Below are 17755 nucleotides of genomic sequence, written 5' to 3'. Positions count from 1 at the left end.
AGCTCCGTTCTTTCCCGTGACGCACAGGGATTATTCGAACCACCGCTTAATACGAACATCAGATACACGAAGCTTGTCTACCCACATTCAAAGGTTTTCCTTCACTGTTTTATCTAATCAGTCAAGTCTCTTCTCATAAATGAGAAATATTACATAAATGACGGCTTTCACAAAGTCAAGAAGTGACTAGCAGAAATAACCCCTAACTTCTGTGAATAAGCTTGCCTTTAATATCTAAAATAATAAACATCACTTATAGACCAAAGACTTTGTGTCGTAAGTTTACCCAAAAATGTCCCCTGTTCAGTGTATCATTATCCCTGTGGGTCTTTGGCTCCACAAGGGCAAGCCAGCGGTCCAGGGCCTCCTGCTGCTGGCCAGGCAGGGATGTGCTCCCAGGGCTGGCTGAGCCCCAAGCTTGCACCCGCTTATTTTACTATTATGTTCCTACCAAGGACTCCCCTCTGCCATGAGCTTCTCTGAGCCCATCTCCTCAAACCAGAGACCCATCCACGCCGGCTGATGTCCGACTATATCACGACGCACGACACCGCCCGTCACAGACACAGAACACCATCGACTGGAAGGTACAGCACCGTTTCAGAAACGTTCAAATGTGTGTCTCCACACACACGTGCACACACACGTACACATCTCCGACTCAATAAAATACAGTAACCCGCTAGCCTTGGAACAAATTATTCCTAGTAAATGTTATAAAATAGGAGGGCCTACGTCCTCTACAAAATTAGTTTTACCACGAAGTACAGAAAAGAAAGACATAAATCCATAAATCTTAAGTATGAATCAACTTAGAGGAAACTACAAATATTTGCTAACACATACATCCTCTTTAAAAAGTGTTTCTTTTCATCTGTGGCATTAAATCTTATTTTTTATAATGGGGAGGGCTGTTCACACGTTCCTGCACATGAACGCGATACTCACTCATCCATGTTTTCATAGTGCCTGGAAGGGAAGGAGGCCACTTTTTTAAGTACACCATGAAAACGGACTTTAAATCTACCTGCTGTTCTAACTTCCGTTTGTTTGGCAGAAGTTAAGGAAAGTGATAGTTTTTCATTCCATACTGAAGAAAAAGTACACTCTTTGCTGAAGACACAGCTGGAAGTCTCTGTAAAATCAAAGACCACCAACACTCGGAAAATTGCGCTCCATAACGTCTACATCTCCAGGATCGACTGAACGCACGGGTCTTCAGGGCCTCTTGCCTCTCATGGTGCTCATGTCGTAGGCCCACACGGTGTCCACCCCCTCCCCGGTGACGTGGTCTGGGGTCCAGCGAGGGAAAGGGAACCGGCAGGCAATGACTCTGGCGTCATCCTTAAGCTCCAGCGCAAGTTTCTCCTCCAGCTGCAGCATCTGGGCAGAACGACAGCTGTTATTTCAGTAAGCGGTGAGGCAGAGGAAAAGATTCCTAAAGATCCTTTTGGATCTGAGTGCCTGAAAGTAGCTGTGCAAAAATTAGGAACTGTAGGGGCGCCTGGGTGGCTCAGTTGGTGAAGCATCTACCTTCGGCTCAGGTCATGACATCAGGGTCCTGGGATCGAGCCCTGCATCAGGCTCCTTGGTCAGCAGGGAGCCTACTTCTCCCTCACTCTCTGCCTCTGCCCCCTACTCGTGCTCTTTCAATCTCCCTCTCTCTCTCAAATAAAATCTTTTAAAAAAGATTATTAACTGCACATAAGATCCCTTCGGGGCATAAATACATTACCAAATGATCCATTAAAACACAGAAGTCATATTAACAACAGGGGCACATGGGTGGCTCAGTCAGTGTCCAACTAGATTTCAGCTCAGGTCACAATCTCAGGGTCATGAGACTGAACCCCACCCTCAGCGGGGAGTCCGCTTGAGATTTTCTCTCTCCCTCTGCCCCATCCACCCCAGGAGATAAAAGAAAATACCCTTATTTAAAAATAAATTAAAAAATGAAAAACAGCTTTAAATTATCGGCCCATCTAACATTTTAATCTACCCCGTCTCAACTATTTAACACATTTTCCCACATGTTTTAACATCTTGGAAATCAGGATACCTCATACAGCTGACATCGTCTAAGAATTACAACTGGCAGTATTTTTTTTCTTTTTCAATGGCAATGGTACATCCTAAAATTAACAGCCTCTAGACTCAGTGAAATATGGTTCAGCTAAATTAGACCATGAAACAATATGCTCATTCTACTAACTTGAAATATAATGAAGTATTTCATAATTCTTCAAAATTTATCTATAATGCACAACTTCTTCATCGTCAACTTATAAAAAGGAAAACCCTCTGATGTGCCACTTTTGTATCCTCTGATTACCAATCTACCTGCCACAAGTATTGACCCTGTAATTACATCAGCAAATTAACAACCAAGTAAAAACTGATCTTCCAATCTTACCACCTTTACCTCCTAAGACTATTTTTCCACTTCTTCTGCGATTGTGAAAGAATTTCATATTTACAGAAAAGTCCCAAGACTAGAACAAGGATTCCCGTCTGTCTTGACCCGGGCTCACTGGTTTTTAACAGCTCATCACATTCGCCCCCATCCTCTATGGATATTTTTCCTAAACCATTTGCGAAGAGGCTGCATACAACACGCCCCTCGATTCCTCAGTACTTCCATATTCCTAAGACACAGCCCCGGCTCAGTTACCAAATTTAGAAAATTTAAGGTCATATTCCAGTAATAATGGCAATAGCCTTCCTATTTTGCCAAATGTCCCGATAATGTCCTCTGTGACACTTTCCCCCCGAGGTCACACTGCGTTTAGCTATCACGCTTCTTTAGTCTACTTTCACCTGGAACAATTCCCCCATCTTCCTTTGTCTCTGACGACATCTTTAGGAAGACGGGCCAGTGAGCCACCGGTGGTCCTCACCTCGGGTTCTCCTGTCGTCTCCCCACCTCCGGCCCATGACTCAGACATGCATCTTGGGCAATGCCCCACAAGCGGGGCTGGGAGCTTCTCAGGGCCCTGTTGTCGAGTGCCCATGGGGACCTTCTGCTTTGAGAGTGACGGTCACCACCCAGTTAGGGTGAAAGGTGCTATCTCCACAGTGGGGTTACTAATTTCCCCTTATAACGAATAATGTGTCGGAAGTAGCTCGAGATGATGTAAATATCCTGCTTCTCACTGAACTGTCCCTCAGTAGATGTAGCCCTCGTCATGATTCTGGCCCACGTTAATTTTCACTAGATGGTGGCAAAGTGGCAATTTGCTGATTCCGTCATTCCTTCTAGACTGACAGTTGGCATTCTACTACGAGGAAGAACTCTCCCTCCTTTCTACCTGTGTGCCTACTGCCATCATGTATGAGCGCCTCGATGCCTGTTCTGTTCAATGGGTTCTAATCTACTATCATTCTTGTTTCTTCCGATGCTCAGCCTGTCCCAGTCTGGCCCCGGGCAGCTGCCTCAGGTTGGCCTCTCTCTCCCCTGGATGCGCCCCAACAAACATTCTTTTTTTTTTTTTTTTTTAAATCTTCTTAATTTTTTTAAAGATTTTATTTTATTTATTTGACAGAGAGAGAGATAGAATCACAAGTAGGCAGAGCAGCAGGCAGAGAGAGAGGGAGAAGCAGGCTCCCCACTGAGCAGAGAGCCCGATGTGGGGCTTGATCCCAGGACCCTGAGATCATGACCTGAGCCGAAGGCAGAGGCTTAACCCACTGAGCCACCCAGGTGCCCCCCCAACAAACATTCTGAACTCTTCCTCGTACTGGGGCGCCACAAAATGCCCAGGCTTCTGTATCAATCCCCCTCCTCAGCCCTCAGGTCTGCCGCCTCTCAGACATCCCTGGCTCCTCTAAATGGGAAATGGTATCTTGAAGCCAAGATCTGAGCAAAAACGAATCCCTTTAAAACTAACCAAATAAATCAAGACAAACAAATCAATAGTCCTTCTACAAAGACTTTATTCCTGACCCATATCTTTAAAAAGTGGCTTCGGGAAAGTCCTCCATGTGACCTCTGGCTAGAGTGAGCCAAAACTCCTGATTCTTCATGACAATTAATACCAAGATAACCAAGAATAAATTCCATTACGGACGGGATATTTCTACTCTTTTCACAGCCAATAAAAGATTTCTTTAAAAAAAAAAAAAAAAGTTTTGTTCCTCAAGGGAAAAATGAAATAAGCAAAGAATGAGACAATATGTGTTTTTCCAAAATATCAGAGGGGTTTCTTACGGTAATTTTGTTCATCAAAAGGATCATTGTAAACGTATTCATGTTATCGTTACTATTTTCTCTTTTACAGTTTCTTTTATTTCCCAGTGACTGTCATATGCTAAGTCAAGATAAACCTACAAATGAAAAGAGCTCTTTCAACAGTAAGAAATTAACTGAGTCAATCACACATAAATATGCAATGAACCTGGGTTTTGATATCACGCACAAAGAGAGGCAGTGATGTGTCATGTCTGTCTAATGGAATTCAAAATTATTCGTACAATTAGAGGCTTCAAAGCGACACGAACTCATCATATTCTAATTACAACTTCAAAACTTTAAACGTCCGTTGAAACCAGCTCAACAATGTTAAGACCAAACAGCCGTGCCCATGAGCAGCTCCTGAGCCAAGCCACAGCTCCCTCCTCCCTCAAACACTGGCTTTGCTTGGCTTCTAGGGTAACCCCCACACCGCCCCCCCCGGGCCTTCCTCCTGCCCAACTCCTCCTCTCCAGTCTTTACGGGGCACCCCTCATGTGTCAGAGGCCGGAGCTCAGGCCTTGCCCAGCTCTGCCCCCTTCCCGGGGGAACCTCGGCTACTCCCGGCTTCAGCAACTTCTGGAAGCTGAGGCCCATCTCCAGCCCCCTCCCTCCTGAGCCCCAGGCCCCCCTCTACCCACCACTGCCCACCTCGGAGCTCCACACACACCTCGGGCTCCCCGATCCTCCCCCTCAGGGATCTGCCTGCACCTCCTGGGCGAATGGCTCCTCTGGCCCGCCCGCCCCACACTGACCGCCCGCCCCACACTGACCACGCCAATGCTTCCTCTTGGCTCCACCTTCCCGATGCACGCAGAACCTGCCTGCTTTTATCAGCTTCTGCACCCTGGCACGAGCCCATCACACCACCCGCCCGGCCGCCCGCAGGAGCTCCTAACCTGTCACCTGCCTCCCACCCACGTCTGTGTCCACACAGCAGCCTGGGACCCTTTGCCCCCAGGCAGGTCCTCCGCTCCTCCGCTCAAAGCCGCCAGGGCTCCCGCATCCCAACAGCACAATGTCCTTCCCGCCCCGGCCCGAGCTCCTCTCTGACGTCACCTCTCCCTGCTCCCGCCACACCCACCTCCCTGCTGCTGCCGGAACCCAAGGGGCACCCAGCCCTGGGCGCCTCTGTGGGTGGCTCTGCCCGGCACGTTCCCTAGACCTCCATGTGTCACCTTTCCAGGGACACTTGTCTCTGTCCCTCCTTCTCCTGCTTTACTCCACCCACAGCACTTAGCCCTCCTGTTGGACATTTTTAAGTTTTGTTTGCTTTTTTTTTTAAATAAGCTCCATGCCCACTGCGGAGCTCGAACTTACAACTCTGAGACAAGAGTCGCGTGCTCTGCCAACCGGGCCAGCCTGGCGCCTCTACACAGGGACCTCTTTTAATGTCTGCTCTCCCCACGGGCATCTGGGCACCTCGGGGCAGGGATGCCCCTCTTGCTCACTCACTAAAGGATCCCAAGTGATCAGAGAACGGCACTTTGTGCCACCGAATAAATACTTGTCGAATGAATGAGCAAAGGACACATGATCCCGTCCTGAATCATTTAATTTTATCAGAATATGATGATAACATTTATGCTCATCAGTTCACACCTTGATTCGTAACTAAAATTAGTCCTTGAAGTTATGAAATTCAACAGCCCACCAGCAAGTGTTCTTACTGGGTACGTTTCACTCATGTCACAAGTATTTCCTGAGTCCCTGCTCTGTGCTGGTGCGGCCACGCTGGGGGTAAGCTCGCTCTTGAACTTACGTTGCAGTGCCCGCAGCAAACCTGCCAAGGCCACCATGTAGAGATGTGTGATAACTCACCCCGGAGAAGGGAACGGGCAGCCTGGGGATAGAAAATGGGGGCACTGGGGTTCGTCTCAAAAGGCAATCAGGGACGACTTCCTGGAGGAAAGGACACCTGACATGTGAGTGGTCAGGAGGTACTCACCAACTAGGGCCAGAGCTGGGGGGACTGAAGACAGAGGGAAGAACACGACTCACACTGCAGATCCAGGGGCCAAGAGAAGGACAGAGCGCTGACATGCAGAGAGCCGAAGGAAGCAGGGGCCACTCCACACCAGGCCTGGTAGAGCCACCACACCTTATCCTTGCTGCTTTTAAGCAGTTAAGACGTCCCAGGTGCGTTTCACCCAAGGACACGACCTGTTTCACATTTGAATAGAGGAGCAGGGCTAGAGTTACCTGTGGCTATCTACCACGCCCCCCGGGGGATCTGCCAAGCCCAGATGAGAGTCCTCACCCCTGCTGGGTGGGAGCCACAAAAGCACAGAGCCTGTAGGAACCGTCGGTGTGCTATCGGGAGCAGGGTGAGGACCGGTAATAGCAGGCTTCTGCCTCTCCAGTTTCCTAAGCATCCTCCGGGCTCCCCCGTAGCCTACGTGTGACTCGGCTGCCACAGGGAACAGGGGTGCCACACGGGATCCATCGAGCCACATCGCCATGCCAACCACTGCCCAGACAAGGGAAGTGCGCTTCCTTGGGGACAGCCCCATCAGGGCTCCCCAGACTCCGGAGAGCAGAGCTGGCCCCCTGAACCCCCCAGCTGGCACTTTCCCTCCCCTCCTCCACTGCCTCCACATAGGCAAGGCTCGGTGGGGGTTAAAAGCAGGGCCCTGTACCCAAGAACGAGTCCCCACGGGTCCTGTGAATTTGCCCCCTGGTGGGAAACTGCCCACTGGCTGAGTCCCTCTCATCCCACAGAACATGGCTGTCCCGTTTTCAGCGGCTCCCCTTTTTCTTGGGAACAGTGAGATGCCACAAGGTGTCTATTTAAGGTTTCCTCTGCGTACAGGAAAATGGACAGTAACTGCAAAAGCATTCATCAAAAACACAGGCCTCTTATGTCCCGAGTGAACAGCTCCAAAAACTTACACACTCAAACATGGTAAGATGCACACAGAGCTGGAGCCTACAGGCTGTGTGGCAATGACGTGACCACCCCCCCAGGCCACTGCTGCCCGCCCCGCCCCCCCTGGTGTGGAGCTCCTGTGGCCTCGTAAGCCCACACCTCAGGCCACCACCGGCCAGCCTCACAGGATGGCACAGAAGTCACAGTAAACATCACCACTCCCTTCACATAAAGAATGCAATTCAAATTAAATCTGTTTGCCCCAAAATGCTGCCCAAACACCATCAGGAGCAGGTAACCATCAAAGGCCAGGGCAATGCTAGGGTCCCAAACAATTCCTTTAAAATGACGAGGGATCACGCCCCTTTGCGCTTCTGTAACCAAAGGGTGAACACCCACGTTTTGTCTTAATTTTAGGCTTACTGAGAATTCCAAACATATAGAATCCTGCTACTTCCAAGCACATGTAACAACAGAACTTCCAAATCAACTTTAAAAACACAGAAGTGGCATTGTCCTGAAGTTCCTGATCGTTAGGATAACTCTCCCAAGCACTGAGCCATCTTCTACAAAAAGCTGTGACTAAGGAGAAAAAAAACACAAAAAAAGCGAAATTCCCCTTTTTTTTAATATTACAAACTATACATACCAGTCATATTGTGGCATTTCAGCAAACGCCCAATTTTGCCACGATTACTATGGTGACAATTACAGACCCTGAAAAGTCAAAAGGGATTCCTCTCTGTGGTCTGTGAACCAACAATTACAATAAGAGTGTCCTATCCTAGTCATCTTTCCAAAGGCTAAGTTTGGAACCATTTACAGCGCGATGCCACGGTGTTCCCACTTTGTAAAGGATGTCATCTAAGTTCACTACAAATCAGTCAGCTGAGGCCAACCGAAACTAGCTGCCGCTGGCCGGCCCTGGAAACGGCCTCCCTACAAAATCAGAGGAAGGATCAGCTCGGAGGAACGTGCCATTAACTCTCCCAAGTGACTTCAGCTGGCTGTTAGGTGAGCAACCACGGAAATCTGCAACCACATTAGACACTGGGAGCTCATAAAGTAGTTTCCAGATTGGAGTTTTTAGGGCTTAGGGAGATCGTTGAGAATTTTATCCGAGGCCAAAGTTCTAACGACATGACTGACTCTTCTACGATTAAACTTTTAAGGCCCCGAGGCACTTCGTCAAGCCCGTGAAGTGAAATCCAACGTCCCCCACCCCGAAAGTCTGGGGGTCCGCCGCCGGGCCCCCGGGTGGGCCAGCGGCCACACGGAAGTGGCCTGTCAGCGCTGGCCAGTCTGCTCAAGACCTAAAGCCAACCAACCAGGGGCAGGGGGCCGCACACTCACCATCTGAGGCACTCCGAAAATAATGACGTTCGAGTACTGCGAGAAAGTAACCTAGAGGAGAGGGGGGGCGATGCGCAAATTAGTTTTAAAAGGCCAACATCAAGCTGAACGTTTGTTTCTAAAGGACCAATTCCCCATTTCGTCCAACAGCAGGTGTTCACAGAGAGTGGCTACATGTAAGATCTCACGAGGAGAACCCACGTTCATACTTCTGTTAATCCGACCCACTGCCGCTGTCCAAACACCTCCCTAAGTCACTGCTGTCATCCTCGGGGATGCTCCTGGCAGGGCCTACCAGGAGTCATCCGTCCGAAACACCAGTGACTCGTCCAGTGACCAGCTGGCGGCCGTGCGGTTGCCCTCGGCCACCTGTGCCCCGATGCACACTCCCTACCCTGCTCCACCATACACCAAACAGGCTCAGCAGGAACGTGTGATGCCGGACACGCACCTGTCTGTGACGCTGAGCCATCTTAAGATTCTAGGCCCCCTCCTCTTCTCTAAAAGACTAAGTAAAAATGGAGTAAAATGATCTTTAGTTGAAAAACTGGGGGAAAAGTGCTTTGCCAGTCAAAATTCTTATTACCCAATAAAAGTCTTATCTACTCTATAGAGAGATCGTTTATGCATATACAGTCTAAAAAACAATGCAAGCAAAACTCAAGTGAATTTTTATAAGCTACTGATGACAACATTACAATGGGAAATTCTTATTTAAGAAAAAGCATTTCATGGAGCAATTCTAAAGGAAAATTACAGGACATTTTTTTAAGAGTACAAATAAACTTGAAGTATCTTATACATTATGAAGACTAGAAAGAACCATGACAACGTAATCAGGGGATTCTCTCTTTTGCACTCAACTCTCTCTGTAGACACACATGTACACATACAGCCGCACACAAAAACACGCCTCTGTGTACGCACACACTTGCACACATGGTCTACCATTTACCAAGAAGGCCATTTAACAAGTTAATTCCTGGATGATAATTTATAAGATTTCCAAATGAAATAGATATCTCATCATTTTATAATGAATAGAAAGGAGAACTTTTTTAATTGAGCAAATTCTTGGAATTCACGTGACCTATCGGGTCTAAGACCTTAAGCTTCTACTCTGAAAGTGTTAACATATAAATCTATCAATTTAAAAAGTGTTCACATTTCATGATGCTGAGATATACACTTGTATCTTAACTGTTTTTCTTTTAATACATCCTCCGTTTTTAATCATCCTAATTGCGAATCACGAAGTTCTGGTTGGCATTTCCTCGGACCGTTCTCTGCCTTACGTACCTTCCACAGGTCTGAAATATAAAACTTGGCGGAGTCCTGCACCCCTTCTCGCCAAGCGCGGTATCTGGAGTACCAAACCAGCCATGGGTTTAATTCATAACCAACGGCTCTGAATCCTGCTTTTGCAGCTGCTATCACCTGCAAAAAGAGGCCAGTGTTTATTCAAGGTAAGAAGAAAGACATCAACCTACTGAATGGAAGATCTCTGCAAATGACAAACAATAAGGGGTTGGTATCCACAATATGTAAAGAATTTAGACAACTCAACACCAAAACCAACAAATAATCCAATTAAAAATGGGCAGAAGGGGGCACCCGGGTGGCTCAGTGGGTTAAAGCCTCTGCCTTCGGCTCAGGTCATGATCCCAGGGTCCTGGGATCAAGCCCTGCATCGGGCTCTCTGCTCAGCGGGGAGCCTGCTTCCTCCTCTCTCTCTGCCTGCCTCTCTGACTACTTGTGATCTCTGTCAAATAAATAAATAAAATCTTTAAAAAAAAAAATGGGCAGAAGACATGGAGAGACATTTCTCCAAAGAAACATGAAGAATGGCCAACAGACACATGAAAGGATGTTCAACATCACTCACCATCAGGGAAACGCAAATCAGGACTACAATGAGACACCACCTCACACTCGTGAAGATGGATCAAATCAAATACACAAGAAACAAGTGTCGGTGACAACGTGGAGAAAAAAGAACCTGCATGTACTATGCGTGGGAATGTGAATTTGGTGCAGCCACTGTGGAAAAGTATGGGGGTTAAAAAATTAAAAATAGGGCCCCTGGGTGGCTCAGTGGGTTAAGCCTCTGCCTTTGGCTCAGGTCATGATCTCAGGGTCCTGGGATCGAGTCCCGAATCGGGCTCTCTGCTCTGCGGGGAGCCTGCTTCCTCCTCTCTCTCTCTGCCTGCCTCTCTGCCTACTTGTGATCTCTGTCTGTCAAATAAATTAAAAAAAAAAATTAAAAATAGAAATGCCACATGATCCAGTAATTCCACTACTGGGTTCCACCCAAAGAACATGAAAACACTAATTTGAAAAAATACACGTACCTCTTTGTTTACTGCAGCATTATTTACAATTGCCAAATTACGGAAGCAGCCCCAGTGTCCAGTGATAGATGAATGGATAAAGATGATGTGGTGGGGGCGCCTGGGTGGCTCAGTGGGTTAAGCCTCTGCCTTCAGCTCGGGTCATGATCTCAGAGTCCTGGGATCGAGCCCCACGTCGGGCTCTCTGCTCTGTGGGGAGCCTGCTTCCCCCTCTCTCTCTGCCTGCCTCTTTGCCTACTTGTGATCTCTCTGTCAAATAAATGAACAAAATCTTTAAAAAAAAAAAAAAAAAAAAAAAAAAAAAAAAGATGATGTGGTGTATGTACATATATATGATGGAATATTACTCAGCCATAAAAAGAATGAAATCTTGCCATTTGCAACAAATGGATGGATCTAGAATGGTACGATACTAAGTGAAATAAGTCAGAGAAAGACAAATATCCTATGATTTCACTCATATGTGGAATTTAAGAAACAAAACAAATGAACAAATATAGAAACAAACAAAAAAACCAAACTCTTAAATACAGTGAACAAACTACTGGCCCCCAGAGGGGAGACAGGCAGGGGGGTGGGTGAACTGGGTGACGGGGATTAATGGTGCGCTATCACGATGAGCACAGAGTCATGCGAACAATTGTTGAATCACTGTATCATACACCTAAAACTAATATAACACTGTATGTTAACTACACTGGAATTTAAGAACAAACTTGGAATTTTTTAATTAATTTAATTAAAAAAAAAAGAAAAACAGCAACTTAACATGCCCCAATGATAGGACTATTTCCTATTTAAGGTCTATAATCACAAAATGTCTAATCAAAAGGCATTTCTTTTGTTGAAAATGCCATTTAAAGATAGATCTCTGAAACTATGTAGCTTTGTAGACAAGACAATGCTGACTTAAACTCAGTTTTCATGTTTTTGTTGAAGATTTCACCTGGAGCACCACAACCGTCAGGTTTGCTCTGGATAGAGCATTTCTGGATTGGCCAACCCCTGGCTTGGCCTGACGAGCAGTCCCTGAAAGCCCAGCATCCCTCTCCATCAGTGACAGCAGAGCAGCGGGCAAAACAAATCAGCTGGGAGAATGTTTTGTGAACTAGCTCTAATCTGCGATCAAAATGACCTGTCAATGAGAACCTGCAATTACTTACACATTTCCTTAGTATTTCAAGACTGTTCAGGGCACCTGGGTGGCTCAGTGGGTTAAAGCCTCTGCCTTCAGCTCAGGTCGTGATCTCAGGGTCCTGGGATCAAGTCCCGCATAGGGTTCTCTGCTCAGCAGGGAGCCTGCTTCCCCTCCTCTCTCTGCCTGCCTCTCTGCCTACTTGTGATCTCTCTCTGTCAAATAAATAAATAAAATCTTAAAAAAAAAAAAAAAAAAGATCTGTCAGTGAGAACCTGCAACTACTTACACACTTCCTTAGTACTCAAAGACTGTTCACCCCAAGTTGAAAACAGGTAAAAGTAAAAGGGAAGGAGTCACAATACAGTCGACTGCAGAAGGTTACGGGCCTCTGTAAGCTGAGGACAGTGGGCTGGTCCTGGGGGTCTCTGCTCATTCTGTCTTCCCACCACTCCTCTAGGGAGCGTCCCGAAGAAGCTATCCACCCACCCACAGTCATTTCCCTCGTTAACTATAGTGTTACCCCCTTAAGAAAAGGAAACCACAAAGATATACTCAGAAGGGTAAAGCATTCATAACTGGGTTGGTTTTTTTTTTTAAGATTTTATTTATTTGACAGAGATCACAAGTAGGCAGAGCGGGGGGGAGGGGGGGAGCAGGCTCCCCGCCCAGCAGAGAGCCCGATGTGGGGCTCAATCCCAGTACCCTGGGATCATGACCTGAGCCGAAGGCAGAGGCTTTAACCTACTGAGCCACCAAGGCGCCCCCATAACTGGGTTTTAAAACTTCCTCCTGGTTCACAGATATACCTCTTGATTTCCTAAAAACAAACAAGTTTTTTATGTTCTAAATATGCTTATGGGTCACCAGGATAGCATGGCAAGCTCCACGCTCCAGGGGGTGGTAAAAGGAGTCACGCCCCTGCTGGTCTCCACCCAAAGGTTTCCAGAACAGGAGCCCTGACTACTGCTATCCTCAATTTCCGAGTCATCCCTGGATGGGGTCCTAAGAATGGTGCCACCGTGCCCATGGAGGGACATGCTGGGGACACCTGCTGGCCAGTGACCTTGAATCTTTACTTATAGGTTCTCCACTGGAGTCAGGAAGCTGAGATCACTCAAAGTCTGACCTCTGGGTTAGTGAGGGTTAATGCACTGGCTCTTTCCCATTTTAACTCTGCACTACCCCACAGAAATTATTACAATGTATAAACAAAGGTAAGTGTAGAAGCAAATGTCTATGTTAAACTACAGGGCTCCATGTTTCCTCTAATTACACCACCTCTCCTGGCCCGGGGTTTTTATTGGAAAATTTCGTAATTACCAATTAATTGCTCCTTTTTACCTGGCAAATCTACAGAGCACTTCCACCTTTCAGAAAAATTAAATCTGAGAAAAATAAATTCCAGTTCATGCTGGAGGGTTTGAGAGTTCAGCCAAACACACAAAATAAATGACAACTTTACTAAACTGTCCGATTTAGCAGGTCTTGGCATAAACCTCGTAAATGAGGTGAAGCTGGGACGGGCTAGATGGGTGATGCGGATTATGGAGGGCACGTGTGATGAGTACTGGGCATGAATCACTAAATTCTACTCCTGAAACCAATACTACAATCTATGTTAACTAACTAGAATTTAAATAAAAACTAGATACAAGAAAGAAAGAAAGAAAAGACAAGACAAAACAGAGAGAAACAAAGCAGGAATTTTAAAACCTCTAGTTCAAAACCTTCAAGCGTCTTAGCATAACTCACTATACGCCCGTCGCCACTGCCAATGTCGACCAGGGATCCTGTTCTGCAATGCAACATTTTCACAACATTTTCAATCTGCTTCGTAGTTGCAGGTACAAAAGGCAGACAAATTTTTCGGAGGGCTGGCGTTAGAAATGGTGTGGCCACGGCATACACAGCCACCAGCGTCCCGCCAACAATCCCGGTAAATAAGAACCCCCAACTGCTTCTCTTTAAACCGTTGGCTCCGAGACTTGCAGGTGGGACGCATCCTGACTTGTTTTCTTCAAGGACTTCTGGGGGTGCACCTAGATGAAAAGCAAGCGGGAAACAGGTACATCACACCAAATCTGAAATCCAAGGTAGTTTTTTTCTTCTATAATTCTTCCTGACAAACTCATACTGTTTAAAGGATGATTTAGCTAAACACAATCTAAATTACAGAGGTAGGATTCCATGAGTTCTAAATTCCATCAACTAAACTGAAGCGTTTCAGAGAAAATGATTCAGTTCTAATGGGAGACTAACTAAAATCTTTTCTTTCCAACTTACTAATTTTTTTTTTGAGTCATTCTTTGAAAAAAATGTATTCCGGGCGTCTGGGTGGCTCAGTGGGTTAAACAGCTGTCTTTGGCTCAGGTCATGATCTCAGGGTCCTGGGTTCAAGTCCTGCATCAGGCTCCCTGCTCAGCCTCTCCCCCTCCCCTTGCTTGTGTGCACACACGCTCTCTCTCACATAAATAAATAAAATCAAAAAGAAAACAATGTATTCATTCCTCTCTGACATATTATGAATTCAATAAAAACACACATTAATACAGATGTTAACCATGAACTCCATATTTTTATAGTTTAGAACAAAACTTCACAAATAAGTATTAAAATGTCTAATTACCACCCTATTTCCAATAAGATACACAGATTCCACACCCAACTTGGTTAGGTGTCTACAGTCCAGATGCACTAATACCAGAGTCAAATAATAGGAGACCAAAATCTGGTTTCACTAAAAAAAAAAAAATAAGTATGGTAATAGAAAGATTTTTGAAGAAGATCCAAAAAGAACAAATGATAAAATCATCTCAATCCACCAGTGTGGAATAAAGCAAGCTCCATCCAGTCACTTGAAAACAGAAATGAATGAAAACTGAAATATACTCCTCCTGAGTTTTACCCTTTAAAATAAGGTCTTAAGAGGAACTCAAGTTCCCAGGACTGAAACTGATTTGAAAGTGATTTTGAAATTGATTACAGAGGGGCCCAGCAGAGCAAGTAAGAGCATGACCCCCAAGTGAGGATCTGGGCTCTGCACCTGACTACTGGTATGACCCTTCACCTCTGGGAACTTTGCTTTTCTCATCTGTAACATGAGGATTACAGGGTCACTGCAGATTAAGCGAATGGATGCAAAGGACACACTTAGAACACGGCTTGGCACATGCTGACCGTGTCCACCGCTGGGTATGTGCTGAACCCTACAGGGAACAAAGCCGCCCACCTAGTAGAGAAGGCCCAAAACACAGGAATCATAGGAAACAGAAGACAGTAAAAAGGGAGAGAACAACAGATTCTTGTCATTTGAAGACTTTAACATCCATGGTTTCAGGAATTAGTAAGCAATTCTAAAGGCCCATTGGATTAGTTTCCCAATGCTGCAGTGAGAAATCTTAGAGAGTTAAAGTAACCCGCACTTATTATCATACAGGTCAGGAGATCGGATATCTGAAATACGTTGGCAGCACTGGGTTCCTTCTGGAGGCTCTAGGGTGGGATGGATTTGGTTGCCTTTTCCAGCATCTAGAAGCCACCCACACTCCCTAGCCAGTGGCCCCACGTCACCCCAACCTCTGCATCTATCGGGATACCTCTGACTCCCCCACCTCCCTTTTCTTTATAGGGATCGTTGTGAGGACACTAGGTCCACCCAGACAAGCCAGAATAATCTCCCCATCTCAAGCCCTAACAACATCCCATTTATAAATTCTCTTGTGTACTATATTCACAGGTTCCAGAGACTGGGACATGGACCTGGAGGGGGCGGGGTGAGGGGGAGTCTCTGCCTACCATACCCGTGAAATATGGTGACGTGTTACAACTTGTGAGGTACAGAGGTGAACACGTGACACACAAAAAGCTGGCCTGCTGCAGAGAGTCACTGCTCAAGGCCACTGACCAACCACCAGCATCTCAAACACAGAGGAGCTTTGCTCTTGACACCTGAGGTCCCCTAAAGTGAGTTTAAAACTGGTTTCACAAAGGAAAGCCAACTCGGAAACAAGAACAACAAGAGTCTCCTGCTGGTGCTGGAGATAAGATAAAATTAAGATAAGGAAGGGGATGGTGTTTACCAGAAAGCAAGAGTTTGAAGTACATTTGCAGTTAGACTTTTCAGCATCATATGGAGGAGTTTACATGCTATAGTAAGTAGTCATGCATTTGATTGTTTCTTAAAAAGTAAGTACCATCTGCCAGACCTCTGCAAAATTATCCTGTCAGTATTCCGATCATACAGCACAGTGGTTAAAAGGGTTTGAGTCATAAAGTTCTGGAGTCACAAAACTTAACTAGTGTGTAACATTAGATAAGTTTTGGCCAAGGCTCAGGTTCTTCACCTGTAAAATTCAGAAATAAGAGTGTCCTCATGGGATTATTGGAATAGTTAAATAATAATGCATATAAGACACCTAATGCTCTAAGTGAGAGAGATGACTGTTAGCTGCTGTTACTGTTAGCGTCAGTACTATAGGTGCGGGGGAGCTCCGTAATTTTTAACAGCTTCATATACCATACAATGTGCCCATTTAACATACACACTCCAAAGGCTTTTAGTATATTCACAGATATGTGTAACCATCACCAAAGTCAATTCTAGAACATTCTCATCACCTCAAGAAGAAACCCCTTAACCCTTAGCTATCACCGCCCCCACCCCCTTCACAGCTTAGCCCTAAGCAACCACTAATCTACTTTCTGACTCTACAGAGTTTCTGGAATTTCACGGGAGTGGAATCATATAGCAGGTGCTCTTTTGTGACTGGCTACTTTCACTTAGTGTGTTGTCAGGATCCATGGATTAGTACAGCAGACCCTTGAAAAACACAGGTTTAAGCTGCACAGATCCTCATAAGCATGTATTTTTTTGGACACACTATTGTAAACATTTTCTCTTGTGACCTTAATAACATCTTTTCTCTAGGTTACTTTATAGTAAGCATACAGTATGTAATAACGTATAACATACAAAGTACGGAAACTGGCTTCCCATCAACGTATCAACAAAGTTTTGGGGGAGTCCAAAGTTTGTACATGCATTTTCTGCACATGGGGTCTGACTCTACAGGTTTAGACCGCACGGGTGCCCCTAACCAGCGCAACTGTTCCAGGGTCACTGTACTTTTATCACTTTTTATGCCCAAACCTAACCCTATAAAGTACTAGGTCATGGCCAGTACCCTGAAGCAAACGGGGCAGAACGGAAAATTTCGAGGACAGAGTACTATCAAGACAGAATCAAGAGTGGGACCTCAGCGCTGGGCTGTGCAAACTTGCTTCCTACGGGCTGTCTCACGTTGCCCGAGTTACTCTTCGTGCAAAAATGGTAATTTCTTCAACAAACGCCTAAACAGAACGTGCTAAGGGCCAGGCACTGTTCTCCCTGAACCCTTTCTGGAGCTGTGCCGGGTAGATGCTCTTGTCACTACTGCCTTTTTTGCACGCAAGGGAACGGAGACACGAAGCGGTTGTCACCCCGAAGCCCCAGCTAGCAGTCAGCGGCCGCGCGGCAGGATTCGCACCCAGCGTGGCCCCGGTGCACAACTCAGAACACCGTGGGGCACGGCCCGCGAGCTGCTCGTCCCACACCGCTCGGGACAGCTCCCGGCAGCGGCATGCGGGTTCCAGCGAGCGACCCGCGCCCAGTGCACCCCCGGCTCCCACTCCCGCCCGGCCCGGCCCGGCCCGGGGGGTGCTCTGCAGACCGCCAGCCCCACGTGGGGCCCGCAGCCGCCACCCCTGCAGCCCGCCGCCCCAGCCGGCTCACCGCCTCCTCCCTCCATCGCGAGACTTCCTGCGTGTCCGGGCGGGGG

The 17755-nt window shown here is 46.6% G+C and overlaps 1 protein-coding gene across 2 annotated transcripts; it reads right to left on the bottom strand.

Annotated features, from left to right (window-relative positions):
* Positions 1–210: 210 nt before the first annotated feature.
* On the bottom strand, positions 211–17742 carry ATPSCKMT (ATP synthase c subunit lysine N-methyltransferase). Of its 2 annotated transcripts, XM_080804788.1 has the most exons (6): positions 17710–17739; positions 13692–13978; positions 9750–9887; positions 8451–8501; positions 6177–6391; positions 5767–6071 (listed from the first exon to the last, which is right to left on the bottom strand). In XM_080804788.1, exons 1-6 carry the CDS (start codon positions 17723–17725, stop codon positions 5987–5989), a joined length of 792 nt encoding a protein of 263 aa, XP_080660914.1. In that variant the 5' UTR covers positions 17726–17739; the 3' UTR covers positions 5767–5986. The 2 variants fall into 2 exon arrangements, with proteins under 2 accessions (XP_080660915.1, XP_080660914.1); XM_080804789.1 differs by lacking the exons at positions 5767–6071; positions 6177–6391 and adding an exon at positions 211–1383 and having other exon boundaries at positions 17710–17742.
* Positions 17743–17755: the final 13 nt, after the last annotated feature.

This window comes from Martes martes, assembly GCF_963455335.1.
Source record: "Martes martes genome assembly, chromosome: 5".
NCBI lineage: Eukaryota > Metazoa > Chordata > Mammalia > Carnivora > Mustelidae > Martes > Martes martes.
This window is presented reverse-complemented; position numbering and strand designations above follow the sequence as displayed.

Coding starts and splice junctions, on each gene's coding strand:
- ATPSCKMT (XM_080804788.1), bottom strand. Junction 9,888..13,691: donor GCAGTGGCGACGGGCGTATA/GTGAGTTATGCT, acceptor CTCTTTTTGCAG/GTGATAGCAGCTGCAAAAGC. Junction 8,502..9,749: donor ATATTTCAGACCTGTGGAAG/GTACGTAAGGCA, acceptor CCTCTCCTCTAG/GTTACTTTCTCGCAGTACTC.